General features: G+C 33.7%; 2 protein-coding genes across 2 annotated transcripts in view; both read left to right on the top strand.

Annotated features, from left to right (window-relative positions):
* The first annotated feature begins 1,199 nt into the window (after positions 1 to 1,199).
* Positions 1,200 to 3,852, top strand: LOC105148211 (hypothetical protein). Its single transcript, XM_011059791.2, has one exon. It carries the CDS (start codon positions 1,254 to 1,256, stop codon positions 2,571 to 2,573), a length of 1,320 nt encoding a protein of 439 aa, XP_011058093.2. The 5' UTR covers positions 1,200 to 1,253; the 3' UTR covers positions 2,574 to 3,852.
* A 1,009-nt stretch (positions 3,853 to 4,861) lies between these two features.
* The window catches only part of Sol1 (CUB domain-containing protein Sol1), a 251,776-nt gene continuing 233,399 nt past the window's right edge, over positions 4,862 to 23,238 (top strand). Inside the window, exon 1 of the mRNA XM_011059790.2 lies at positions 4,862 to 5,664. Coding sequence (XP_011058092.1) covers positions 5,662 to 5,664 — 3 coding nt within the window. The 5' untranslated portion in view covers positions 4,862 to 5,661. The remainder of the gene's footprint in view (positions 5,665 to 23,238) is intronic.

Genomic DNA, 23,238 nt, shown 5'->3' on the forward strand with positions numbered 1-23,238 from the left:
TGGTTTCTCTATCTAATATACATTGATATTAGCTAGCTCGTTCCTGTTCCTAGCTTCAGGACGCAGTTAATCGAATTACCTTTGGTACCGTAAAGTAACGAAGCCGAAAGGGTTATATAGTATGTGACCCCATTAATAGTTGCTTCCGAGAAGTTAGATACATTCATAGTAAGGGCGAATAAATTTTGGCGGTTACGAGGCCCGTGAAGTTTCTCCGAATTGTTTTATAGCACCCGATGAACTTTAATGATTTCTCTGTCATAGCCTGTATTATACTTATATATCTTCTCGTTTCTTCCTCCTTTAGTCACAAAACAATCACGCGTAAGTATTTGCCAAGCGTTTCCGTTTACATATGGCGATAAAATCGATTCGCACGTAATTTTATTAAACGGTATACTTTAATGGGTTGTGTAACACACGTAATTAACGTTAACGGATCTATTTTCCCGGACCTCTGTTTAGCTGATACGTCGTTGATGTTAATTGGTGGTCATGCAAGTTTTGTGTGGATTAATTGTTAGCAATAATATACGCGCAACATGTAATAATCTAAAGTTACATTTTCGATATTTCGACGGTAGTGAACTATAATCTAATGTTTGTTATTCGATGAGTCGATTATAACCGCAATATACAATATCTCTCTGTAATTCTAAATTTACGTATTTCCGCAAAATCCACAAACTGATAATTATTGTAACAACTGTTCATCATAACGTCATATATACCTAAGATAAATACTGTAAGCTGCAAGTATTCGAGCTTCATCTCGCCACATTTTTCTCGAGTCGACTGCGCTCGGTGCGGTGACGTCAGTAAATTTTCGGTACGTAGACACGTTATCGCGATGTACAAGCCTTTTTTGTTCATAACAACGTATATTACGAGCTTCGTTTCCTCGTCACATTGCTGAATATCTATGTCGGACGGATTTACAGTGTGCCATAAATTATACCAATGCACATAAATTATATCAATCCGTTTTAGATATTTGTATGCCACTGCATCAACTGTCGTCTCTCTCTCTCTCTCTGCTCTCTCTCTCTCTGCTCTCTCTCTCTCTATTTCCAACTTACAAAATCTTTGTACGAAGATTATAGTATGTTAAATATTTGCAGAAATATATTTTTTGTTCAATTTATCAGAACAACCTTTATTTTTCCTTATACGATCATGTGAGAATTGGATGCAGTATAAATTCGGTGCACAGTCGTCGATGTTGCTTACTAGATTAGACAAGTGGATACGATATGGCGGCGATAAATGTCGACAAGACATGTTCCTTGTTATCGATTTCTCCGCAGGATCATCGGAAAACATCTCTCTTGACCGATTGTGACATTAATAAAATATTGGAACGCAAATTTGGTAGTGGTAATTCTCGACTTATCGATTGGAGGTTGGAGCCCCTCAACAAAACGGAAGGTTTCCTCGGTCAATATCATCATCTTCGTATTAAGGCGCGAATCGATGGCAAGACGCAAAGTTTGCAGTTCTTCGCCAAAACTCCACCGCCGACTCATAGCCCGCAGTTCAAATTTCTGCAACGGTTTGACACGTTCAACAAAGAGATCACCTTTTATACGGATTTAGTGCAACGTATGGATGCGAACGGAGCTCCAAAGTGGATGGTAGAGTGTTACTTTTGGAAACGAAACGTCATCATCGTTCTGGAGGATGCGTCGATAGATGGTTATGCTACGCTGAACAAATACGTACCGTTCGACAAAGAACATTGCGTTTGGATACTGAGAACTCTTTCAAGGCTTCACTCGAGGTCTCTGCTATTGGACGAGAGACTTTGTCAGAAAAGCGGTCAGACCGTCTTCGATCTATACGGACGACTTCTGAACGACGTACTCTTTGTCGATGGGGACGATCTATCGGAAAAGGCCCTTATGTCCTCTCTCACAGGCGTCTATACTATAATTGATCTCATTGAAGAATTCGATGATAAAGAGAAGATCGTTGTTAAGCGCCAAATTAGTGAATGGGTTCAAAAAATTTCACAATTATTGGCACCATCGAAGGAACATAGAAATGTCATTTGTCATCGTGACATTTGGGCAACCAATATAATGTTCCGACACGACCTGGCCGGCAATATAAACGGCTGTTATCTGATAGATTGGCAATTTTTTTGTTACTGTCCTCCGGCTATCGATTTTATGTGCTGCCTGTATCTAACCACTGATCGAAGTACCAGAGATAGTCATTTCGATTTCTTCGCTAAAGTTTATTATGATTCATTGGTTCAAAGTTTAGCGGAAGAAGGTCTCGATGTGGAGAATTATTTCTCCTGGACAGCATTCGAGAAGAGTTACATAGAGGCACGAGACATAGCACTTATTTATGCTGTGCTTAATTTGCAAATAATATTACTATCCAGTGAAATAACTGTGAATTATTTCTACAATTCGATCGAAAAACTTGAAGAAATTTTATACGGGGATGGACGAGCGGAACTCGTGCGCTATCAGTGCGAGAAGGAACCGATATATAAGATGCGTATATTTGAGATTATACATGAAATTAAAGATCGTCTGCCGAAACACCCGCCGAATCTATAATTTTCGTATCTATAATTTTTGACTATGAAATATGGTATACGTAGAAGTATGTTGGTATCTTCTTTTCGAAAAAAAGATATAATTCATTGTGACCAAAGATCGAAATTGTATCAGGTACGGAATTATTGTCGATAACCTATTTACAATGTTTTGATTGTAGTTTCGAGAATTGTGTTGTTATTCTTCAGAAAAATGTGCTTGTTCAATTAGAATGAAAAAGGATTTGCTAATACATGTAACATATTAAGTTTATTAATATATGCAATGTAAATTTTTTATTAATGTTAATTATTCAGAAAAATTATATATTTATTAACCTTCGTATTGTATATGTACAGTATAGAAGAATATTTATATGGTTTTCTAGTTATAATAATATAAAATGTATTCTTCCATGAAAAATATCTCGAAAGAAGTAATGTACATCAAAAATGTAAAAGATCTTAAGTCTTGAGATAGTTTGACATTAAAACATGTATTGGATGGACAAAGAAATATCGGAATCTCTGCTTTTCAGTTATAATTGATGATAGAGACATATTTCTGATGCAAATGGACGTATAAAAGCTTTCCCATGGGAATTTCATTTTACTCATTTTTCAAACGCCATCATTATGTCTCGTTTCTTCTTCTTAAGAATTTCTCTTCAACTGCATATTCATTAGTATATTAATAAATAAAGTAGAGTACATTATATCTTTGTTTAAATGTAATTTTGTAATTTTTATCTCTACAATCGACTATATTTAGTTTATTAAAGAGATTAATTATCTTCTTTTGAACGTTTTATACATCTTTATTCGATATATTAATTTATTTACATATTTATTAGAAAAACTAATTCTGTATAGTTAAAACCATTATGTGACATAGCACTTTGCAAACTTAAACGAGACCATCATTCTATGTTACGTCAGACTAACTTTGTCGTGAAAAGAAAAAGGGATTACGTTGCGTAATAAACTTTAGAGCAGTCAGCTAGAAAAGAAAGCGTGAGGAAAGAAAAATTTAGCACTTAAGATGAATTCATGTTATTGGCATTATATATTTATATAAAGTATATTTTTACATAAGGAAAGAGAGAGATATTTTTACTATTTTATTTACTATTTTAATTAATTTATGCATGTCATATGATAAAGAGAGTATTTCATAATTACTTAGAGAAACAATAGCTGAGTATCTCATTTAAATAATGTGAAAGAAAACACAATTTTATATTCTGTATAAATATCAAGAATAGCATAAAATCTTATTAAAGATTATTTTTTTCAAAAAATTTTTATATAAATTTTATTAAAAAGATCATGTAAGTAAAAAATTAGATACGTTTATTAAGAAATCAAGTAATTTCTATATAGTATATAATGAATATGCGAATTAAACGTTCAAAATAATTTTCTTTACAACACTTCTCAACGGTGGAATCGTCGTTCGCGTGATCATTGGTATCTTGGTGATAAAATGATGAAGAACGGCCAGACTTAATGACCCATGACGTTATATCGAATTAAAGCGGAAGTTCCTTTTATTGCCAGCTATTTAAAGCGCGCGTAATCACCCTTGCGATGTACTAATGATATACTTGCCGGCGTAAATTGTTCCGACCGTCTACGAGATAGACATTTAGAGGCTACAAATAGTTATTCCGTTGACTATAGCTTAATTGACTATATAGTCGTGATAACTGAATGTGAATTAAACTCGATCTATCTCGTTGATTTTCACTCAACGCGACGGCATGAAGCCGCCGTCTATCTAGAATGGTGTTATGATTTCATTATATATAGCAATATGCATCTCTTTTTAACGTTGTGATAACGGATTCAATAATCTCTTATAATAAAAATCGTGGAAGTGTGTTATGAATTCGCACCGTTATGAATTTTCTACTTTAAATTTTCATCACAATCTTTTATAATATCCATATAAATTGATCATTTCTTTCGCAATACCTTTATTAATCTCTAAACGGATCTCTAAACGGAATCTCTGATTACGAAAGTATAAGGGAATATACTTACCGCTATACGTTTGTTACACCTACAACTGCTTTGAAAGCAAAGAAATCTAATAAACACATTCGATCGACAATCGAATAATTCGTTCTGTCCGTTCGAATAAAAGATGGTACGCGAATTGTGTGAAGGAACTTTCGACATGATATATATATACATATACATTCATCTCGTGGAATACCAGGGTCGCGAACTATGGACTCGCTGTTTATGCGAAATCCTGTGGCTCGTGGTGGCGAGAACGGAGAGCGCAGGCGTCCGGAGTCCTGTGGCGGCAAGCGAACTCCGATTTTCTCTAGTGTCGCGTCAACTGCCGCTGGAGAGTCGTGTACATCGCACCCTGCCGGCTAGGCTGTGCTTGGCAACCCCTTCTTTCTGCGTGGCTTTACTACGTGGCTACCACGTTCACTATTTTCGTCTCGTTCAAAGTCAAGTCCGAAATTAACGAGTCAGTTCCGAGGTGCGCCGAATTTACCGAGGTTGCGCAAGTTATCGTATACACGTGAGCTTTAAACGCACGCTTTTTTTTTTTTGACATTGTGTACTTGGTGTAATCTGTAAGCTCTCTTTTCGCACCTTTTCGTTTCGGTATATATATATATATTGAAATGAAGATATATCGTGATTAATTCGTAATTAATTCGAGATTGTAAAGGATCTTACTTAACCTGACCTGACGACCATGACAATCTCTTCGTGATCGGATTCCGATTTCGAGATCGAGACCAGACTGAAATTTTCGATTTACGTATAAGGGGTTGTGAATGAGTGTGCAGGATCGGAAAGGCGAGTATTGTGCGTGCGTTTTGTAGGAATTCGCATTCGTTCAGTGTTGAACTGGTGGACGCGATCTCGCTGGTGGTGGCGATTTCGTTCGAATAAGCGATCGTCCCGAACGCGTCCCATTTCCGGTCGTTTGCCGTTCGGAAACGTGACGTATTTGCGAAGAAGTGCATCGATCATGAATTGGTGCGACGTGCGAGCTTACGCGGATTCGGTCGACAATTGGTTCGTACGTCGAGGAATGTTCGCATCGGACGCCAAAGCATGAGGAACGACGCATTGACGTAATGGTGAGCTTTTAACGATATCATTTCTATATTAGCAATTCATGGTACGCAATTCATTGATAAAGAGTAATGTCTGTGAAGATATATATTTGTAACGAAAACGCTTAAACGTAGGAAATTTGAGAGCAAACTTGAGATGATTGGCAGAGATAGGTTAGTGCAAATGATAATCTCAAAAAAATATCTCGTTTCTTACAAAAAATGAATATTTTCAAGCATAAGATTTCGAATGTTGACTATTCTATATTATATACACAATACACTGATAATAGATTAATCATGAGCGAGAGAAATTGTACAAAGTGCAAATTTGTGTTATAAAAAGTGAGTCGAAAAACGTGCTATATATTGCAATTTACGCATAATAAGAATTGCTATCGCACGACAAAGTCATTTACGCGATGGAAGAGTTGATCTTTTATTGGAGTGCGCGGAAGGATAGAAAATGGCGTGAGAGAGTTTCGGAGCCATCAACCATTAATGGCACGTGTCGAGGCACGCAATCTACATACCTAAGTATGTACATAGGCGACGTCGAGCACAATGGTGATGTGCGATTCTATCTTATTCTGTTCCAACTTGCACGCGTTATAAGACAGTAATCATGATTGATCGAATTAATTGTCCGATCGATATACGTAATATTGAACTATTAAAAAAATTAATGTTCTTTAATCAATTTGCACTATCCTATATTATATGAGAAATTTATACTTTCTATTTAAATAATAGCATAATTTACTTTAAAACACATTTAATTTACTTGCAAATATTATCATATTTTTTCTATTGTAATACAATTTTATCTATTCGTTATTATTAGATACGTTTTAATTACGTGCAGAGAAAAATGTTCTGTATCAATAAAAAGTACAAACAAAACAAAACAAATTCTGATCGTATAAATCAGAGAATTTTGGTTATTGTAATCGAATTTCTGGTTATATTTCGAATAAAATACAATATTTAATAGATTTAACTGTAAGTGTCTGATTTTTTGTCATGCATATTTTTTAAAGAATTAACGTCTCGCAAAGCTAAAATGTGGATTTTAATTTTCATGTCAAATTCTTCAATAACAGTCAGTTTAGTTTTGTTATTTCTTGACGATTTAATAAAACGGTACATGTTTTTGATACTTTATTGCGGTACGTCTGTGTAGCATTGAATTGGCAAGTTTTAAGCTTTGAAAGCAAGAGATTCGGCCGTCAAGCAAACAGAGAATATCTCTCGTCGGCAATGATTTATTCGACGTTCACAGAATGACAGCGGGTGACATTCGTGTGCACCCGACACGCGTGCAACGTATGCGTGTTCAAACACGTGACGGGGATCACTATGAGCCCTGACACTCGTTACACGACTGACTTTACAAACGTGGTGTACACGGTATACAAAGTTCACAATCTGCTGATACATATCTTTCGTCTAAAATATTTTCTCTTCATATATTTTTACGTCAATAAATTTTTCGAGCATATCGTTTAATTGTGCTTCAAATAAACACGCTGAAATACGTATAGATACATTATTTTAATAATTATAATAAAGAAATATAGAAAATGATACCTACGTAATATATATCATTTACGATTAAGCGTATAGTTAAACGTGTAGAAATTGCTTAATAATTCTAACCGCTTGTCGAGTAAAGCTGTGTCAATTTACTCCAATGTCTCATATCCACGAACAGGTTACGTGACGCATTAGACTTCATACACATATAGAACATATGCATGCCTGGTTCGAGATAAACCGCTGCGAGCTAATGGCATTAAAATGTCTCGCGACTAATTCCCTTTTGGATGTATGGCATAACTGTATTTCAATTCATACATATATGTATACATCTATGTATACATAGTTTGACCTTACGAAGTGAGAGAGAGGCGAAACGTGACAAGTAAACTAATTGTAACACTCAAAATCGCAACGTCACTTCTACCAACTGCGAGATTTTATTTACACTTTCATGAGCGTAGTTTCGTAGTCTCATACGGAGATTGCATTATCAGTCACGCTGACGCGTGTAAACCGATTTCACTGGCATGCACGTTCCGAAGGTTGCATGCGCTTTTACGACCGTTGCACGCGCTACAAACATTACAGCTCGCAATACTCATTTCTTAGAGAATATGATTCGTGTAGGATAGGACGAAGTCATATTTCTTTATTAATTTTATACGACCGGTAAATAAGTAAGATAATGAATAAGAGAAGCCTAATATCGATAAATGATAATTGTTAAAAAGCAGCACAATAACTCGGCCAATTTATATCAAACTTCCTTTACACTCGTATCATCGATTTTCACATTTTTTTTTTTAAACGCTTTGAATTATAACCGCAAAGTCTTATTTTATGTCGTCTACGTGATACAATATCTAGAAAGCTAAATTTATGTGTAAGGTGAATCGCTCGTAGTTGCTTTGGGATCGCTATCTAGACGATTGATCCCTTGAGAGAGATCGCGAGATGACATGTATATCTCCTGCGATGCAACGTCATGCAATTAGACGTACACAGTTACACACATGGTCATATCGGTAAACTCGCGAAACCAACGTCGGATAGTTCATACGTTAGTGTGATTCAGTTTGAGGCCGTAAATTAACTGTATAGCGGCAATTCTATATAGCGGCTATGATAAAATCTCCGTGAAATATTTGCTGTCATACCAATTGGCAATTTCGGTGGAATTTTTTTTCTCCGAAAGATATTTTATGAATCATATATATTTTAAATTTGTTTTTGCGCAAATACAGTATAGGACCATCGCGAAGCGTGATGTGTCCTCTTCAATTCGTGTAACGTGAAGAGATTATCAAATTCATGATCTAACGCAAAATTAGCATCTTGATGAAATTACAAATGCAAATCATTATTTTCCTCGGCGAGTTAGGGCTTTGATGTTACATGATTTGCCGTTTAGAATTATTACGGATATCGCTGTGTATAATTATACAGCTGTTATACGCTATATAATGATAAAGTTTCCCCTTTCCATTAGTAAGTACTCGAGTCTTCAATATTCTCAGTAATATAGATGAGAGTCGCCTTTGATATCTTTCACAATATTTCATCATTAAGATTCTTTCTCGACGAAACGGTGATATTTGATTAAAGGTGCGAGGACGAGAGCAATAAAAAATTTAAAATATTTCTAAATCACGCGTTAGCGACAGAGGAATGAAGTCCAATGTAAAGTAAAAAGAAATTAAAATCCTTTCCTTTTTGATTTCCGTCTTAATTTTTTGAGCTCAGCTTCGCAACCATAGATTTTCCGTGATTTTCAACAGTGATTTTTAACTTGGACGTAACGGCTCGGTAACGCCCATCCAGCGGTCGTATTATAGATATGAAAAGGGCTATTTGCGGACTATGAAAACGAATAGCTTATGAGAGTAATCGCCGTTTATAGACGCATTACTGATATACTCTGGAATAATAGGCACGTCTACCATCCGGTACATGTAATATTTACCGCAGTACGACGGTGGAATATAGCGACAGCGTAACAGTCAAGGATCGATAGCTAGTAGCCTTTTTTTTTTACGGCTTAGATCTTACATTCGAAATATGCGCAGTGAACGAGCATACATGGATAGAATAAGTTTCCAAAAAAGATATGATTGAGTACAACGAAGTAGTAACGAAATCGAACGTTATATAGCTGAAAATTTTCGCCTTTTTTTTGTTTGTATATTTTGCGACGTCAAATTTTTACATGTTGTATATGCAACGCGATAAATTAAAACCGTAGGGAATATATTGACGGAACGACTAACAGGCACGCACGCACCGGCCGCACGATTTGTTACACCGACAAATTATTGTGAAAAAAAAGTCGAGATAAAGACGCGCGTTTTGTTTCGAATGTGCGGCCGGAGTTTCTGCGATAAAGTTAATAAATGGTGCTCCATCCGTGGTTCTTAACTCCAATTATCACACCGTTCTGTTTTAATTGGTAAACTCTTGTTATTCATTATTGTAGCTACTTAAGCCAAAAATATTTTGATTTTTAACGCGATTATAAAAGATCGACATAGCATGTGCGTTTGAATTGTGTCAAATTAATTTACGCAAAAATTCATGATTATGTCTATTTAATAATAGACATAATCTGTGATATTACGGTATTGATTCATTAATACAGCTATAAATAATTGGCGGAAGTAAAATGTCGTTCATGTCCAATAAAATGTATATTGTGATGCTCGTATCTATCCATGCGGGATTGCGTGCGCATTGTTTCGAAGATGAAACTAATATATAGATAGAGAAATAGGGGAGGTTTGACGCAACGTGTGCGAATACAAAACAATAACGTGTCATTCGTGAAAAGAGATGCCTTCGATATTTTGATACTATATAGTATCTCTCCGTATCGGATATTTTTATCCTATCTATATCCTATCTTTGATATATCCTATCTATATTCTATTTTTGTAACGTATCGATGATTTCACTTCCATTAGGAATATTAAATAATAATGTGTATTGTTAATATCTTCTATAGTTAATTTTTTTGTAATTAAAGAAACGTATGTGACATATTTTTATTACATATACATATCTAGTAAAATACATATAGTCAATTTTTAATCTTTTTATTCCCATTGTTTCATATAAATGTATAAATACGAGTGAACATGAAAGCGTCATGTAGCGGGCAAAAAGACATCCATTTATTGATTGTAGAAATGATAACTTCAATGAAAATATTTTTGTCCTCAAAAGTTTTATCTGTCTAATTTATGTCGCGGTATAATAGATTCAAGTATGATTTTAGCAGCATATATTAATTTCAAAGGTATTTTAATTAAGCGTACAGAATGTGATCTTTTATGTGTCATAATATATAATTACGTATATAATATTAATAAATTATTTTTATTTGAGAATTGAAGTGTCACATTAATATAATAAAATAAGAGTAGATCAAAATTATGGTCATTGTATACAAAAAAAGCTCGTGGATTTAGAACGATTCACGATTGCGTGCAACGTATCTAGAAAACAGGACGTAATTCAAGAAAAAGCATATTTATGTTTAAACTAAATATGGATCGCGACTGCATGTAGGACAGTAGGACGTGATTTACACGCATCACTACTTCTGGGAAGGAAATTCCATTTTAATGCTAAATTATTATACACTTTACGATAGATAAATATAATTTTTATGTTTGTCTTATGTAACTGATTTCATATGTTAGAAAATGATAGTCGATGATTGAAAGACGTTTTTATGAGAGAAAAGACAGTGTACAGTGTATATGCATGATTTTAAGAGTAAGTTATGTTTTCGTTACATTTTTCGGCAAGTGCCCATTAAGTTGAACACTCATAATATCATTTATGCCTATATATATCTGCACTATTACTGTCTCCTGATCGAAGTTCGAAGTTTTTTGCATCCGTTATGCGCGTTCGAAATTTTATGCTTTGATAAAAATTTTATGATTTTGACAAAAAAGAAACTGTGTTTTGAGTTTATAATTTTACGATTTGATATTCGTTTTTATATGTTACAAGTGAATTGCCATTTATTAAAATGTGTAAATATACAGTTTTATCTTTTATCAATCTAAAGCTTATTATTATTTTATAATAGCAACATGTAGTAAAGTTCTAAATGAATATCATCACAATATAAATAAAATTATGCTGATTACGAAAGCTAACTTTTCATAATCCAGAGCAAAATTTATACTCAATCCTCCGTTCACTATCATATTTTTACTCTCTCCAAACCAACTCCAGCCCAAATTTTTTTATTATTCTAGGCTTTCAAAAAATTTGGAAAAATTCAGTTACCTTTCAACATCTATATTATATTACCAAATAATTTTTTAACAAGGTATTTTAGGCGAGAGAATTCTCCAGACTCCACCCTCTTTTATTTAGGAGAAATTTGAGAGTGAAATTTGAGAATGAAATTTCGCTTATGCCAAAAAAAGATTCAGATTGCAGACTTAAAACATATGAATTGAAACATGTGTTTTAAAAAGGCAATTACAAACGACTCTTTTAATATTACATATATATTTGTATTATTTGTTTATATTTATTATCTATTTGTCTCTTCTTTAAATACTTCTCGGTTTATTCTACTTAATATTGTTTGTTATTCATTAGTTCTTATTCTTTTGTAATCATTTTTGTATACGTATGTTTTAATTCTCCATTTGGAATTTGGATCTTTTTGGCATAAAAATTTGGCATAAAAATTTAGCACAAAATTTCACTCTCAAATTTATCCGAAATAAAAGAGGGCGAAGTCCGAATTCCTAAAATATCGTGTTAAAGAATTATTTGGTAATGTAATAGAAATGTTGAAGAGTAAAATTTTAAATGAATTTTTTTATTTTTTGTGTCAATTATTTACGCTGTACGATAATGCAAATATTACGTTCATTAGTCATTTGTACATGATCTTCTTGGATACGATGCACATCTATAATGTCATGATTTTCTTCTCCGATTACTCCATTTGATTCACAGATATGAGCGTTCCACTCAATAGCTCGTGAGAGAGGGATAGATTACACGGTAGAAGCTACAAGTACCAGATTCTATATACCGCTCCAAGACGCGTATATGCATATGAAACGCTATGGAGCGGTGTGAAATCTCCTTACGTTAAGCTACACTTGCTGCCAAAACTAACATGTCCAAACACGTACATGAAGTTATCGCAACTATATATATAGTTACACTTTAAGCCATGTGATAGGAGTTTGCGTAGGTTATTAGGTTTATTTGTTGGCACAAAAGATATCTTATATAGTCACCATATCATATTTCATTCCAACATATTTTGAATACTAATTGAAATTGTGAATACTAATTAGAGTTGGCAATCTTGAAAATGTCAAAATCATAAGTTTCTGAATTGTGAGTTGTAAAGTTAGTCAATATTATCGTATAATGCGTTTATAAATGCACACGATAAAAATTGACAAAATACAGTAGTTAATTTTTAGAATATGCTACAAGAATATAAAGTGATTATAAAAATACTTTGCAAATAATAAATTGCATTAATAATACATATCATCTATACCTTTCGAAACAAAATATCTTTTTGTATGAATGTATCTATGTGTCAATATAATTATAGATTTATAAATTATGTATCTACGTGTCACTTCAGATATTCTGTTGCTTTGTCTGACTTGGTTTCTTTCAAGAGAGCATGTTTCTGATCTTCTGTATATTCCGTAAACACATTCTAAAAAAATTCATCTTTCCATATATCATATGAATCTTCTTGCACATGCAAGAAGATTCATATGATATATGGAAGAATTTTTTTTCTCGTGCGATGTCATTGATGTCAAAACCAAACATGTATGAAGGACGCCTATGAAACCATCGTAGAATAATGACAATCTCTCATCTCGAGGATGCAATTTATAGTTTTATCTTTAAAGTTGGCACAGTTAAAATTGCGTTTGCTTTATCAAAAATTGTACATTAATTGTTCTGTGTATATAATGATTCGACTTTAATGACATTAATTGTAAAGTATTATTCAAGTAATATTTGTTAAAATTACTGAGAAAGCCAGCAATAATTTTTAAAAAATTGATATAATAAATATTAAAATGATTTTAGCCTAATTAAGATGCAAAAAAATTTCAAAGCGTTTTTGTGCGCTTAAATAAAAATGTATATACTTTATATGCAGGTTGACGTATATTAATAATCTTATGTTCTTTTTGAGGAGACTGAAGTATTTACTATGAGATTATGCATTATTGCATGATCTTCCAGATTTTTCTTTCTAAATACTTTCATAATTATGCTGAAGTTATGTTAAACTATATGCAATTGTATGAGACGATCCTGCGCATCTTCGAATCTCGTTATCCGTATTTCCACTTTACAGCGACGTTAGTTCCATTCCAAATAACTTGGTAGTACGCTTCAGTGATCAGACCGATAATGCTTTGTCGCGTTAGTCTGTAGCTCGTGGAGAATTAACGCCGTTCGAAGACTTTTCTTGATGTGACTCCGATCCTTCCGTAAAATTAGCGAGATTGTAAGAAAGTTAAAAAAAAATAGCATTCGTAAAAAAAAAAGGATACTTTAATTAAAAGGTTTGAAATGTTATTCGCAAAAAAGAAAATGCTTGTCATATTTCCGTCAAAATTACATTGATGACGAACGATTTAATATCGTTCACTGCCATTCGGCGAACGACAGGCAGGCTGAGATCAGAAAAGATGTCGGTCGTAAATGGATGTCTTGTGTTGTGGAATAACGAGCGAAAGAATGTGAGAAAAGAGGAAGCGAGGTCGTATTGGGGAAGATGCCCCAACATGGTGGATTTCACGGTATAGCTAGTATCCGCCGCCAACGTCGTCCAAACTCGAGGCGAATCGATCGCCGCTACCTTCGTGGACTAGCTCGACCATAAATCATACCGCAATATGTCGGTATCCCTGCAAAATGGCCTTGAATATTCGGTAGCTGTCGAATAGCATTAGGATGGAAAGCGACAAGACGTGGAACCAAATGAAGACGGCAGTCTGGAGCAGATTCTGGCAAGAGTTGTGTTAGCCTAGCTTTACTCCACGAATCGATCATTTACAGTAGCGTGTACTCTTAATGGATCGGTTTCTGTTTGTTGTACATCTATCCTCGATATAGGATGCCTCTATTATGCAAATGAAGTAACATAGTAGATATTGGTATACAACGTCAAGTTTGGAAGTTTTGGTGTATCATTGGAAGCGATCGGAATGTAATAATGGACTCTAAAAACTCGCGGCAAATTAATTTAAATAATTTTTACTTCCGTTATATAATTTCGCATTAATAATTTATTAGCGTTGTTTATGATCAGCTCAAATTACGTACGGGAGAAGAAGACAGATATTTTAAGATATATTAGTTCTGCAAGTATTGATTATTTGTTAAGTAGTTTTCAGACGGGAAAGCTAAGAACTTGGGGCGAAGATGATTCATGCTTTGAATGGAATGAAACTTTCATGTGTCGGTTATAAATGGAGAATAATATCCCTATTTACGTCCATTTTCGACACTCCGAGATATTCTGTCGCAGGCAAATTATCGGGTCGAACGCGATTATATGCGAGGTTCTGCAAAACCGCGCATCCCGAACTACTGGTCATAATAAATCAACCGTTTTTGCAGTCCGATGTATTTGGCGTCGAGTTCAAGCCACGGATCCCACTAACGCCGCTCTCTTGGCACATTGCCATTTTGACTAGAATGCCCGTTTCAGCAATGACAAAATATGCGTTATTATATACTCTTGAGAATGTGCGTAATATTTTTTTATAAACAACAATTGCATTCTCTGATCTGATACGACAATAAAATCGTCTATAAGTCTATACAAACCTGGAAGATAATTTGAAGCGTACACGCAAAGTTACAAGTTAGTTGGAAATGTATTAATTTGAATGGAGAATCGTCCTTTCTCTCCGTTAACAATTCCGTAATAATTCCGTGCAAATTTAAATAATATCAAAAATTACGTTTTCCCATTTATATTTTATTACAGTATTTAAACATATTTCGCGTGATATACGATCTTTCGTTTTAGTCACGTTGGATATAAATTTTACAGTTGACAGAAATTTATTTCCAATATCAAGATCATTCAACTTCAATCGGGAACACATTCGCTTGCAAACTGAACGTTCGATGTACGCGTTTGGCCGGCTAGCTAAACAACGTGTTTACTAGCAACTGACAACGCTAACCTCTTCGTGGCATGTTAGCCCTGATTGCAAAGCACCACGCGACTCGGGTTACAACGTTCCCACCAATCGACCGCAGCGATAATTACTTTTTGCATCTACATGTGAAATTCCAATCAGCGAGCTATCCGCGAAAACGCTCGTTAAGGTGGGATATGAAAAATGGAATTTCCGTTAAAGCGGTTTTCAAAATCCAGAAGAAACATATGGATTTTAAAAGTCCACTACAGTTTTGTTTATTCCTGTGAAAACTCAATTTTCTCTTCCATTGGGAATGACATGATGTTTATCGAGTTCGGATGAACATTGAAACGCAGTCATGCGTAGGTATATCACTGCAACTTGTTTGATTTTTATAATTCTATTCATTACTTAAAAAAAAATTAATGATTTGATGTGAATTATTTGTGAATTGTTTTTTTTTTTTTCATTTTAATATGAGATTTATTTTATTTATTTCTTTACATTTTCTTAATTATCTTTATGCTTTTGTAAAACAGAACATTATGTTTACTGAAACGAACAATCTAGATAAAGTAATATTGATCACTACTGTAGTTTATGCATTATGTGTATATATACACTATATATATATATATATATATATATATATATATATATAATAGATTATATCTAATAAATGAATAGAAAATGGATTCACTGAATTTCTAATATTTCGGTGAAATCTCGTTGCATTCGCTGCAAGTTCTGTTCCCATGCGTATCGCACAGAACGCATTTATCGAATAGTCGGATATCTCTATCGACCTGTGTATCGCAGGAGCGTTTATTAACAGCGAACCGCTCTTATCGAAACAGAACGTTGAGCCGTTCATGAAACACGATACACAGGGGAAAAGATAATTCGCCACCCGTTTTCGTTGGAAATAAGAAGCCGGACGACAGCTAAGATTTATGGTTCACCGTTTAAGGTTCCAGTTCTTCTTCTTTGAGCTTCTCTATTTAGCTATACTGCCACGCACCGATGGCGAAGAACTTAGCAATCTTCCGATATTTAATCTACAAGTGATTGCAATGAGCTCAACGCGTGAAAAAAGTTATATATTTTTTATATAGAAAAAATACATGGGAGAGAGAGAGAGAGAGAAAGAGAGAGACTTTTTTTGAAACAATTTATATTATTGACTCTCCAAACAATATACATATGTATACAAGCATGCAATTAAATGCATACATCTATTATCTTGAACTTTCAACAATAAGTAACTATTTAAGCGTTAAAGGTATCCTACAATATAAATGTGACGTGCGCGTTAATTCTCTACAAATACCGATAAATTTACTTTGCTCAAAGCTGATATGCTAATCTGATATATACGAGAGACTCGGAAACAAATTTTTCTGCATGTCCGGATGTGCGGACCATGTTCTCGACTCCGAGATTTTCCATTAACCACAGTGGAATTGGATTCGCGAGGATTTGCGAAATGGAAAATGCGTTCGAGAGGCTAAATAAATCTGGTATAAATCTGACGTCATAGAGCCGCGAATTGCGAATTTGTAAGAGGGTAGGAGGCAGTAAAAGGCGGTTGTTATCTGATAGAGTAGAGAAAAAACACGTGATTTTGTTGAATTTATCTTACAGGTTTTACCAATCCTGCGAGAAGTTGTAAAATCGAATAGAGCGATGACGGTACTAAAAGCTCGAAATTTTTCATTTGGCGATATCGCGGGGCGAGAGTTAGCGTTCTGCTTTTCTCTCCAAAGGGAAAAGATAACGTTATATCGAAGTTCGCGGATGGACCGAGCGATTGGAACGACTCGAAAGAGGCGGGACGCTGAAAGTTTTCAGTCCAATTAAATTTTTCTCTTGTTTTTTTTTTCTCATAGATCGAGCGAATGAGATCTTTCCGCTTACGTGGATCGATTGAAAACAAGTTTTTCTAATTTTCAAGAATGATCAAATGTTTGTGCGAGGCCCATTATCTTTTGCTCCTTTTTTCCCCTCTATATGTTTGGAAAAGCTACTCGCGAAACGTATGCTTCGTTTACCGTATCGTAGATTGACGTTCTGTGACAGTTCAGTATATAAATCAGCAGCGATCGATGATGGATAGGAATTGTGTGTATACATTCGTCATTCGTTGTATCTCGTAGATAAGCAAAGAGACCTCGAGAATCGCTCGTACATATATATAGGAAAACGATGCTATTTTAGACAGCAATATAGCATTTATCTTTCAGATTGGGATAATAAATTGTCGATGATTTATGAGATTTACAAAACATTGTTGTTTTTCTGGTAATAATATACCAGAAGTTTACTCTCTGAGGTTACTTTTCATTCATTATTTTTAATTTCATACGACATATAATACTGCAATAATAATATAAGTACACAGTATTGCATATGTATGTAAGGGAAGTATTTTCGTATATAAAAGAGTTTCATGATAAATAATAGATATATTATAAATGTATACATATATGTATGAGTGAGGATGCAGACTGCAGCGTACAGGTGAGAATTCGATTTTAACAGGTACTGCCTTTGTCCCAGTACTCCGCGGATTTGCTCTCGTAGGAACGTAACGTTCCTTAGGTACAAAACAAGGCACGTAGAATGAAAAGACTAAGGCGTTTCCCCGATCACAAACTCCATATGCGTTTGCTTTTGAACTGTATAGCTGTGGCGGGTCATTGGTCTAACGGACTAAAAACTTGCCGAAGAGAAATTCAGCGAAGTATGCAGGATTTCCTTTTTAGAGAGACACAGGGTGCACAGGCACGAATCGACTGGACGATCTACGTTCGATCACAAGATAAGTGCCTGTTTCTTTTCATCTGTCCAGTACCGGTTTGACTGGGTTATGTGATACGACGATTCTCGATTTAATTGATCCAGGATTTATGGCATTTCAAGTGGTCTGCTTATATTATATAATATATACACACACACACACGCACACACACGCACATATATATATGTATACGTATATAGATATATTTGTATTATAAAAAAAAAATATTGTTATATAACGTGACAATCCTCTTTGGTATATCGATTTTCTATTTCTCATTCTTCCAATATGTCTGCATCGATTAACGTGTATCGCTTATGCGCGAAGCGCTTTTACGATAATTGTTATGATAACAGCCAAGTTCCTGTTGTTTCGGTAGGAATTTTACGTTGGGAGGATCAGCTCCAACGTCTTATGCAAATTAACGCGATTTCAACTTAATAGACCCGTGGTACCAATTACGCCAACGTTGTTCTATCTCCCAACCGTTCTTGTTTCACAAACACGTTCAGCCATTCTAGATGGTTACAATTGCTTTGATTTGGTGTGCAAGAAACTCACACCGAATGTATTATAATTCAATAATGCGTGAAATTGATAATATAGATATTGATTCAAATATTCTCTTTAACCTAATTTCTTTTGATATTAATTCTCAGCTAAGCAATCACGCATGGGAAATATCGAAACAAGCAAAAGCTATATTTTTTATAGTTTTTTATGGAATTATATTTGAATGAAATTTATATAACAACGCATTTTGTTTTTTATCATTACAATAAAAGCAATATAAAATAAAAATGATAAACAACAAACAAAAATGCAAAAATAATAAAAAGTATTTTACATTATTATGTATAAATTTATTATATAAATAAATACAGTAGAATACTGTACAAATAATACAGTAGAACTATAATTAACTAAGAAACAATCGTTGTATACAGATTATTTGTAATGAGATAAGGAATAGATGGTCACATGGGAAAACTTTAAAGCACGAACGTGACTCGTTTAACGGCGGACGTACGACCGATTGTACCGCACGTAAGTTTCGCGGTAAACCGGAATTCGGCGGAGTGCCGAATCTCGCAGGAGAGAGAGAACTCGGCCTCGCGGTAGACGAGACTTCGGCAGAATGCGTGCCCGCATTCCCCATCTGCGAACTACCCCATTAATGACCGTTCGCGTCGCGACGCCACTCGGGGGCCCCGTCGAGGCTCAAAGCGGAGCACGTATGGTGCTTTATTGGCGGCGATTTCACCCTGTCGCATAAATCCGCAGGTTTACGATGTTAATGCAACTTTTATGAAGGCGAAATCGCGAGCGTGACAATTTTCCCTCTGGCAAACCCTGTCACGCGCTCGGATAGGAGGATACGAATCAGGAAAACAGTACCAAGCGCACATTCGTTCTCAACGCTATATATACGATGTATAATTAAATTGTATACTTATAATCGCGTTTTATTAGTGAATTTAATTGAAATTAATCATTGGAAACAATATGATTTAATAAATATATTTTGCAAATTAATTCGATGTGTTACATCATATGTGTTTGCAATTATAATTCAATTGAGGAAGTCAAAATTTATCTTGAAACATAATCCAAGTTTCGTTTCTCGCAGTTAAATAAATCGTTCTTGAGGGAAAATATTATACATGTATTAATCTTGTAATATTTTTCCAGTGATAACTTGAAAATGATTTCGATAATTGTGAAAAAAATTTGATTTGAGCCTCGAGATGTCCTCGCTTACTCTTGAAACATATAAAGTATATAATTTCAATAGTACATCATAATTTTCTCATTTTTTAGTTATTTAATACTAATTGTGCTAGTTCAAATATACGTATTATGAATAAGTATCAGTTAAAAGTAAATATGCATGTTATTAATTAGAATAAAAATTGTAAATATTTCGCCTCTTTTCTATCTACATTTATTTCAGATCGATATTTATTGTGGTACGTACGACGTTCATGTCAACGATAACAGATCCATCACATAAAGTGTATGACTATTAAACGCGAGAATGGGATTATTACTGTAAGTGAACGTGCTCATAAATGTCACGTAATTCGCAATGCAATTTGCTGGTGCCGTACAACGTCAACGAAATTATTAATCGAATCGCCCTTCTGACCATATGAATTTTGAAGTAACAATGCGTTCGTAATATTCACGTGTCGTAATATTCGCTTTTGTTCATGTAATCCCTGTGGCTTGAGAACGGGGGATTATAGCGCATATATAGTAATAACTATCGAATTATATACAGCTAAATTCTAATTTATGGTCATATTTAATAAATTAATAATTACAAGAAATTTATTGCAAAATGTAATGAGCAATTGCGAAGATATATGAATTCCATTTAATATTACATACAATGTAATTGTTATTACATTTCAATACACATTTCAATTCTCTTATAGAAATTATTGTACATTATATTTACTTTGTTAACTCCAAATGTTTATCGTCTAATTATATAAAGTAAACTTATAAAACATAAATAAATAAATTTATAAAACCATAAATAAATTTTGAAATGGATGATAGCGTATTTGTGGTTACGTTGACGGTAATTTGTGAAATGAATTGCAGTAAATTAATGGATACGTGAAATGGGAATTAATTAATATCGTACTTTCAGTCAAATCAATTCGTATACCGTTTCGAAACTAAGTTATACGTTTCAGATAGACATATACACAGTATGTATCTAGATTGATTTAAGTTAATATGTGATAGCTGTGTCATTTATTTAAATATTTATTTTGCAATATACAGAGACTTAAAACAATACCGCAAACGTTTAAGGATTGATAAGAGATATCAAACTAAATATTTTTGGACCAGTAATAACTTATGTTTGAAAATGTTGTACATTATTCCGTCTTACGTGGCGACATATCAAAAACGCCTTGGAGTAATCAATAATTGTTAAGTTTATAACAAACTCCTATGCTATCTTTAAGAAAAAGATATAAGAAGAAATAGAAAATATTATTTTATGATACTCATTTTAATTTTGATTACTTGGTATAAAGTTGAAATACATAAAACAAAAACGATTTATTTTTTAAACTTTAAATTTAGAAATTTTTGTCTGTTTGAAAATTGTGCCTCTATTTATATTTTGCACAGAATGTACCAACAATGAAATTTGACATTCTTTCAAACATTTTCTTTCAGATATAATGACTATACGTATCCTTGCCATTAAAATAACTTAAATTATATTTATTTTGAATTCTTTTTATATTGACTGTTTAACATTAAATTGAGTTTTTTACACAATACTATTAGGTGTTGAAATTAATTCGTAGCGTTTTTTAATGAAAGAATGTTATTTATTTCACATGAGCATTAAAAAATACATTAATGAAAGTACTTCCCATCACTTGTAAAACGCTACGAATTAATTCCAACACCTAATAATATTTTCTGATACTTATAAAATAATTTTGATCTGTAAGTTTGATCTGTTTAATTTGTAAACAATAAGAATCTTATTGGATCGTATATTTTAACACTTAACAAACAGAAAATAATGACCATAACGGTCGAAGCTGGAGCTTTTAATGCTTAAATAATTCAATGTGAATTTGTATATACTATATATGTACAAGCATATACAGGGTGGGCCATCTATTGGTACGTTTTTAAAAATGCGATCAAATGAGCATACATTGATATTTTTTATTAATTTTTTTTTTGTTGTGAAGCTAAAAGTATCCGCGTCAAGAATGAAAAACGATTTCGTTCATGTGACTCCCTCTACTGGCCTTACAGTATGCCATTCGGTCACCCCAATTATTAATGACATTTTGGACTACCTCGGCGCCAATTTCACTCAAAACAGTTGTAATATAATGTCATCCACTAACATCCCTTTCTCACGAACTTTCCTCACCAATTTGCGTATAGCTCCTTCGGTGGGTGCTCTATCACGACCCATATTTCTTTTCAAAATTCGTACAGTTTCGGCGACACAGCACTGACTTTGAAAATAAGTTTTTAAAATTTCAAAACGCTCTTCAAGAGAAAACATGTTGTTTCGTGCCGCGGACGGTATGACTAATAAACTGTCAAAATTTCGGGTCTGTAGCTCGTTCGGTGTTGCCATACGACGAAATTCAAAAACGTACCAATAGATGGCCCACCCTGTATATTATATTTGTAATCACTTGAACTGCGCGTCGAAATTTTATCAGACTACACTACTGTGAAATAATATCATAATTAAATTTTAATGCTCAATAAACATTAAAGAGCTATTAAAGAGATCTTAATATGCTGGAGATCTGTAAATAAAAATTTATTTATTGCGAAAAATATTACCTCGGCCGAGAATCGAATCTGGATCATTTTCTATTTAACTTATAAGTTTGCTGTCTCTCGGCACATTGCATGTTAAATTGCATGTTTAATCAGCATGCGCTGTTAACTAATTAGCTTTTTTTTCGTTTATATTATCATATATAATTCTTCTATTACATTGCTCATTGTTATTCATTATGTAATCCTGTGTATATGTATTTAAACTTTATTCTCTTATATTTTCAATTATAAGGTTGAGCTTTAATTGTTCGTTTATATTGTGATCTGTTATATTTATAACTTTACTATTTGTCTTATCTCCTCTACAATTATAATATTTCGTATGATATATGCTTCTAGTCTTCCGCTTTTCTCTAAGTTTCTGTTTTCGAATCTAGGTTCCTAAGCAACGTTATGCTGATACTTTGCCTTTTGACGATGCTTTTTCGCTTATTGTGTCTTGCCTTATTGCTATTCTATCTTAATTGTATTGCATGTCAATAAAGTTGTTGTTATTATTATTATTAACTCAAAAATGCTTTTGATCTAATTTTATCACTATGTGATGCAAAACATAAAGTTTCCAAACATGAATTTTTCTCACCGTTTCAAAAATATATTATATTCTATAAAGCTATATACGTTATCGATATTATTTGTTATATACAATCGTAATTAGAGTTCTTAATTTTCCGGAAAAATAAAATCAAGGAAAACAACTTGGATTTTTCCCGGTTTTTTTCT

This window comes from Acromyrmex echinatior, chromosome 1, assembly GCF_024713525.1.
Source record: "Acromyrmex echinatior isolate Ae372 chromosome 1, ASM2471352v2, whole genome shotgun sequence".
Taxonomy (NCBI): Eukaryota; Metazoa; Arthropoda; class Insecta; order Hymenoptera; family Formicidae; genus Acromyrmex; species Acromyrmex echinatior.